General features: G+C 44.4%; 1 protein-coding gene across 1 annotated transcript; it reads left to right on the top strand.

Moving 5' to 3' along the window:
* The first annotated feature begins 2,156 nt into the window (after positions 1–2,156).
* Positions 2,157–2,852, top strand: LOC139280303 (oligodendrocyte transcription factor 3-like). The gene has a single exon (XM_070899973.1). The coding sequence runs from the start codon at positions 2,157–2,159 to the stop codon at positions 2,850–2,852; it is 696 nt and encodes a 231-aa protein (XP_070756074.1).
* The last annotated feature ends 4,621 nt before the right edge of the window (positions 2,853–7,473 follow it).

The raw sequence follows: 7,473 nt of genomic DNA, 5'->3' as shown, positions 1-7,473 counted from the left end.
GCACTCGCTTTTTTATTCAAGATTTATTTAATTCACTGAATTTAAATTCCCCAGCTGCAGTGGTGTCTCCAGAGCTCTGATCCAGTAACATAACCACTATTCTACCGTACCCCAAATTGATTGAAAGCTGGTTGAAGTTAACCCCAGTTTGGCTGAGAGTGAAAATTTAGTCCATGGTATTATGAAACTGAGGAGTGGGACTATTTAATTGACAGCTGCAGTCAAAGAAGGCAGAGGGGAAAGGAAACCATTTGAGGTTTTTCTTGAAACATTTAATGTCCGGTTCCTGTAGACATAGGCGCAAGATACAAATTTACTCGGCAGGTAGAAATTGGGAAATTAGAGCAGAACAGTGGCAAATGGAATTCAATCTGGAAAAGTGTGAGGTAATGAATTGGGGGAGGGCTAACAAAGCAAGGGAATACACATTAAATGGTACGACACTGTATAGAGGAACAAAGGGAAATTGGAGTGCAGGTCCACAGATCCCTGAAGGTAGCAGATCAGATAGATAAGGTGGTTAAGAAAGCATACAGAATATTTGCCTTTATTAGCTGAGGCATAGAATACAAGAGCAGGGAGGTTATGCTCGAACTGTATAAAACACTAGTTAGGCCACAGCTAGAGCACTGTGTGCAGTTCTCATCACCACATTACAGGAAAGTTGTGATTGCACTGGAGAGGTTACATCGGAGATTTACGAGGATGTTGCCTGGACTGGAGAATTTTAGCTATGAGGAAGGATTGGATCAGCTGGGTTTGTTTTCTTTGGAACACAGGAGACTGAGGGGAGACCTAATTAAGGTGTATAAAATTATGAGGGGCCTAGATAGAATGGATAGGAAGGACCTATTTCCTTTAGCAGAGGGGTCAATAACCAGGGGGCATAGATTTAAAGTAGTTGGTAGGTGGTTTAGAGGGGATTTAAGGGGGAATATTTCACTTTCAGGGTGGTGGGGGTTTGGAACTCACTGCCTGAAAGGGTGGTAGAGGCAGAAACCCTCACCACATTTAAAAAGTACTTGGATGTGCACTTGAAGTGCCGTAATCTACAGGGCTACAGACCGAGAGCTGGAAAGTGGGATTAGGCTGGATAGCTCTTTGTCGGCCAGCGCGGACACGATGGGCCATAATGGCCTCCTTCCGTGCTGTAAATTATATGATTCAATGAGTACAAATACAAAACTTCAAAGTAGGAAACTAAAGTAGTTGCATTGTAAATACATAAAGAGTGGTGTGTGGGGGTGGGGGAATGGTCACCATGGGTTCATCTTTAACAAACAAAAGTTTATTTCTAAAATGGTCACAGTAAGGAAATATTCCTTCAACTAAAGGGTGTTGTGTCTCGAGGCAATTAATATTGTGTCAGAAAACACTGATGTAAAAGTCCCGATTACTCAGGAGATGTAAGCAGTCCCTTCATAGTATTATGGGATAGGAGAGGGGGGGGGGGAGAACATAATTTAAATTGACAATTTAGATGAGCACATGTTCCACCTGATTATGTTTCTGAAATATGCCAATTTTTAAAAAGCAATGTGACAGTACAGAGCGGCTCCTGAGAGAGGAGTTTTAATCATCTGTTTAACAGTCGATTGGAGAGCAGGTACTGCCTGAGATGGGACCACGGGGACTGGGGCAGCGGCTCTGCTCCTGGAGTTGCCCGCCGTACTGTCCCTGCTACAAAATGCAAGGTTTGCTGTTTCCTTCTCTATTTCTGTGCGACTGAAACTTTCCTTCATCCTCAATCTTTCCAACTGGCGGTCTGTTTCTGTATAATTCCGGCAATAACCCAGCACTTGGTTTTAAAGTGGGATTTGTTACTGTGAGCCGACCTGGGTTGGGGTTGGTTTGAGGAGAGGAGGGGGACTCAGAAGTCTGATTTGTTTTGGGGGGATTGGAACAGTCAAGTGCTAAACGGACCAGTGAAATTGTCCAGCCTTAATGATTGGATGTCAGAATAACAAGCTCATTATATAATTCATTGTTCCTTTGTGAAATGCCCTGCGGGATCCTGTATAAATAACTGATGTGCGACAGAGTGAAAGTGGGGGGGGAGAAATAAAAGAAGAATCACTTGAGCGCACCTCCTTGATGCGGAGTGTATCGCTGCCACTGCCCGGGGCTGGTTTGAAGTGACCTTTTTTTTGGCCCAGATGGATTCAGACGCCGGGTCAATTTCCAGCCGCGCCTCCTCGCCTGAAATGGACATCGCCTCCAGACAGCACAAACTCTTCCGGGGCTTCCTGAGCGACCAGGAGGAGCAGGGAGGCGAGCCAAAGGAGAGCAAGAGCGGCTCCAAGAAGGACATGTCGGAGTGCCAGAGCCAGGAGCTGAGACTCAAAGTCAACTATCGGGAACGCAAGAGAATGCAGGACCTGAACGTGGCCATGGACGGGCTCCGGGAAGTCATGCCTTACGCTCACGGTCCGTCTGTCCGCAAACTCTCCAAAATCGCCACCTTGCTCCTGGCCAGAAACTACATCCTGATGCTGAGCAGCTCGCTGGACGAGATGAAGAAGTTGGTGAGCGAGGTTTACGGGGGCGGCCAGCATCAGGCGCAGAGCCATTGCCACCCGCAGCGATGCGGACAGGTGTCTCTGCAGGCGATGCACCCCATGGTCGGGGCTCCGTCCCCGCCGCCCCCGCATCCCCCGCCGCCGCCGCCTCTCCCCATCGCCTTTCTGGGCATCGGCCGGGCGGCCGCTGAGCTGGTCAAGGGCGCGGCGCCTCCTGCTGCCTCGGCGGGCGGCGCTTACCGGCACTGGGGCGGAGTGGCCTGTCCCTGCCCCCTGTGTCAAACTGCCCCACACCTCTCCGGCCAGCTCAGCCGCCCCTCCACCAACAGATAGACAACACCAACTCCGCTCCCACTGGATCCGCGTTCTGTCTGTGTCTATATATATATGTGTGTGTGTGTGTGTGTGTACAGAGCCTCCAATTGTCCATTTCGGGAGAGTTGGAGAATTTCTGTGTGTGTGTGGTTTTTCTTCTATTCCTGTTAATTTAAGCTGCCGCCGGTTCTTTTTTTCTCTTTTTTTAATAACGATTTGCAAATGTGAATTCAAACATGTGCACCCTTTATGTTCTTATGGAGATTTTTGAACGATAGGGGATTCAAGAGTAGTTCATCTTACTGAATGGCGGAGCAGGCTCGAGGGGCCAAATTGCCTCCTCCTGCTCCTGTTTCTTGACAGAGGAGCACAGCCATCACATCTCGCAAAAAAATGTTAAAAGGAACCTTTTAATAAATCGGATTAAAATTCTAGTTGCTGCTCGGTTTCTTTTAAAGTGAAATTCTTTAATTAAATTGGGGAGACGCTTTTTTTAAAAGGAATATGATGATGAGTGCGGCGCTGGAATGAAAGAATGACCATCAATATTTGACCCTATTGAGTGAGAGAGTAACTTCATTTTCTGTGTTGGGGACAGCCGAGTTTGCAGGCATCTCCTGCTCTGTATAGTTTATTGAAACCAAGATGCTTTCCTGTACAGATCGGATTTATATGCAACAACAAAAAATGGTGAATAATAACGCAAGGTTCTAACTGTTAGCTATGCGATGCCTGCCAGGTCGAGCAGCAAACTGGTTATATCACCTGGGAAACAGAACTGTCAATAGTCTGTACACAAGGATGTAAAATAAAGCGGTCGTTCAGTGCTGAGGACGAGCTGGAAGAATTAACCAGACTGGGAGTGGTTTAAACATTTGTTAGCCGACCATTGGAGAGTTGCTGTAAATGTTTATTTTTTAATGTTTGCCAAGGGATTGTCGTGAAATAAGCAAATATCGATGAATGCAAGACGTCTTATATTCTTTACCTCCTACTTTAACACGGGGCCCGGATCTTCTGGGTCCCACATTCGCCAGACACCAGGACAGCGCGCGGAAACTCTTCTGTATATTTGCAGCCACATTTTGGACACGGCCCAATGGAACAGAAATTTGATTCGGGAAGCACCGTATTTATTGTCAAAAGCAGTTGGTGGACGATTTAAAAGAAATCAACAATGCTTTCAGCTTACACGATGGTATTTTATGCAAAGTCGGGCATTTACAGTCAAAGCTAGCTTGAATAAATGTTCCACTTCCTATCTACTTATTTTTTTTGACAGAACTTTCAATCCTATTTGAGAGAAATGTGTGATCGCTCCAGCTGTAATAGTTCAACTGTCGATGAGTGGGGATATTTCTGAGAGTAAAGGCTGTGTTATTATTGAAGATACCGAGGGGAGTGGCCAGGACCCCAGTGCAATAGAATAGTGAGAGAAATCAGAATTTGAGGATTGGATAACCATGCACTGGGGTTTCAAAAGTGTAAGAGATTGTGCAGGAAGGGAAGATATAAATGATCACTGATTGATTTGAACTCCATGCCAATCATTTTTATCTGTCACAAAAGCAATGGCATTACTTCACTTTTTACTTAGTGATTAATTACAAGGTGATTAATACCTTCCAATTAGGCTATTTTGAATGTTGGTGTCTCCAAACTCAGGCCAAAGGTGCCCCCGGAGCCCTGGTTCAATGACTCTCGCATCTCAGAAACTCCACCTGTGCAGTGTGGAGGGCCGCTTTTAGCTCAGCCCAGGACGGGGTGGCGAAGAAGAGGCTGTATTCATTGCACACACTTGCACACACTCTTCATAAATCCAGGCTCCTTTTACTGTTCCGTTTGCACCCCGGGGGATTACTGGGTGGCCAGTCACCCGCCCGACAATTCAAATAAGTGCTTCCGCCCCCTCCGTCAGATGACGCCAAGCTGAGAATTGTAGTAAGAAGGGAATTAATTGATTCTGAAGACGCAGGAACAATAAACTATATATCGAAGTTCTATCCCAGATGCAATTCGTTTCCTTCTCCCTGTTCTTGCAGTTGGATCAGGACAAATGTCAGGACTACGGGGAAAGGGCGGGGAGTGGGGCGAGCTGAGGTATTCCTGCACAGAGCTGGCACGGTCCCGACCGGCCGAATGGCCTCCTTGTGTGCTGCAACCATTCCCTGATTTCTGGACTAGGCTGCTGAGCCACTAACAGTATTTCCCATCTTCAGTCATTCCCTGAAGCGCATTCTGTTTGTATCATAAATAAATATGAACGTTTTAGATATTTGTTTCAGTAAGAAAATAAAATTGATGCTGTTACATGTTTCTATAAAAAATAAAACATTTTATAATCTATTTTATATTGCTGGTCTGGGAATTTAAAATGGTGCTCAAATCGACTTCTAAATGCAAGATGATGATTATGCCCCCATTGTATTCACTGGATGTTGCCGAGTGATCGTGGGATCACTTTCGGTGACAATTTTAAGGCGCCAGCTTTGGCTCACTGCTCGTCATCTCGCTTCTTAAGATGGTTGGTTGTGGGTTCACGACTCACTCCAGGACCTGAACACATCATCTAAGCTGACCCTCAAGTGTAGCACTGAGCAAGTGTCTTGTTTTCAAATCCCTCTATAGCCTCAACCCTCCGAGATAACTGCGCTCCTCCAAATCTGGTCTTTTACACATCCCGATTATAATCGCTCCACCATTGGTGGCCTTGCCTTCTGTTGCCTGGGCCCCAAGCTCTGGAACTCCCTGCCTAAACCTCTCCGCCTCTTTACCTCTCTTTCCTCCTTTAAAGATGCTCCTTAAAACCTCCCTCTGTGACCTGGCTTTTGATCACCTGCCCTAATATCTCCCGACATGGCTTGGTGTCAAATTTAGTTTGACAATCCTCCTGTGAAGCGCCTTGGGACATTTTATTACATTAAAGGCGCTATATAAATAGTGTTGTTTGAGAATCTGGGCAACCTGGAAACTTACACCAAAGCAGCATAAGTATGGGGAAATATTACATTTAAGAGTAAAAGGAAATATAGGCGTAAGTCACTTAAGTCGTTTTTTTTACACTACTCCCGAGTTTCCCTGATCTTTTTGCTGCAATTGTTCAACTTCCACCGAAACACTCGCTGCTCTGTAACATAGCTCCGCTCCGCCATGTAGTTAATAGCTCGAGTCAATTTTCTGCATTTATGAAGTTTTTCTGTGGGTATAGATTTAAGGCAACAAAAAATTAGGCGCCGCCGGGCCCAAAGTCACATGGAGTTTTACAGTTTCTTTTGCAATTTAAAAAATAAAATTCTTAAGACCTGTACTGTATTTTTTTGAATGCATTTTTCTGGCTCAGAAAGCCTTCACGATTACATTTTCTTGAGCATGCTGTGTCTGATTTCCATAAATAATGGTTTGATGACTTCAAACTTTAATTTTCCTAAAGAGGAATTTTAAGAAGGAGCAAAGCGTAAGTTCTGCAATTTGTTGGCCCGGTTTGTATGTTCTACATTTGCTCATAAAATTGGTGGGATATTTTGGCGTGAGTGCCAGTCGGCAAGATCTGACGGAAATTTCGACATGGCTTTAGGAAATTCTGGGCCGGCATCTTTGGGGTGGTATATCAAGCCCATCTACTCTCTCAGGTGGACGTAAAAGATCCTACGAGAGGAACAACAGAGTTCGCTCAGTGCCCTGATCAATATTTATCCCTCAACCAACATTGATTAAAAAAACAGATTATCTGGTCATTTATCTTATTGCTGCTTATAGTAACTTGCTGTGTGCAAATTGGGTGCTGCATTTCCCTACTGCAACTACATTCAAAAGTACTTAATTGGCTGACATCCAGAGGTCGTGAAAGATGCTATATAATTTTGCGTGTGATAAAATATGTACAAATGTTTCTTGTTAATAGTATCTTTTTTCTTTATTTCCCTCCAATGTATTGTATAGAACATTATGATCATTTAGAAAGAATGATCTTTGATAGGCCTCACATATAAAATGGAGAAGACAAGGATAAGGGGTAAGCCATACAGGACCGAGATGAGGAAAAACTTCTTCACTCAGAGAATTTTGAACCTGTGGAAATTCTCTATCACAGAAAGCTGTTGAGGCCAGTTCGTTAGATATATTCAAAAGGGAGTTAGATGTGGCCCTTACGGCTAAAGGGATCAAGGGGTATGGAGAGAAAGCAGGAATGGGGTACTAAAGTTGTATGATCAGCCATGATCATATTGAATGGTGGTACAGGCTCGAAGGGCCGAATGGCCTGCTCCTGCAACTGTTTTCTATGTTTCTACATGGTATTTATCCAATGAGTGGACATGGCTGAATAAAGTGTGTGAGTGCCATTGTCCTTGTTGCACAGGGAGACAATGGTCTCTCTGACACATGGGACACAAGTGATTTATGGAGATCCTAGTGTATCAGTTCTTTTAAATGAATCGGGTGGTGACCTAAATAGGATATAAACAAGAATGACACAAATATGATACATACAAAGACACACAAACCATTATAGAAGCAACTATTGTTTTATTTGGCAGAACACAGGGAAGGGAGCCATTTATTTTCGAAGGACATTTGAATATAATGCAAAGTCTATAGACCCTATTTTTCCAGGCTGTTGTTTAGATACTGTAATCACCGT

This window comes from Pristiophorus japonicus, chromosome 14, assembly GCF_044704955.1.
Source record: "Pristiophorus japonicus isolate sPriJap1 chromosome 14, sPriJap1.hap1, whole genome shotgun sequence".
Taxonomy (NCBI): Eukaryota; Metazoa; Chordata; class Chondrichthyes; family Pristiophoridae; genus Pristiophorus; species Pristiophorus japonicus.
Note: the sequence above shows the minus strand (reverse complement) of the source record. Positions and strands in the feature narration are given on the sequence as shown.

Excerpts from the sequence above, each read along its gene's own strand:
- LOC139280303 (XM_070899973.1), top strand. The coding sequence starts at position 2,157 with ATGGATTCAGACGCCGGGTCAATTTCCAGCCGCGCCTCCTCGCCTGAA.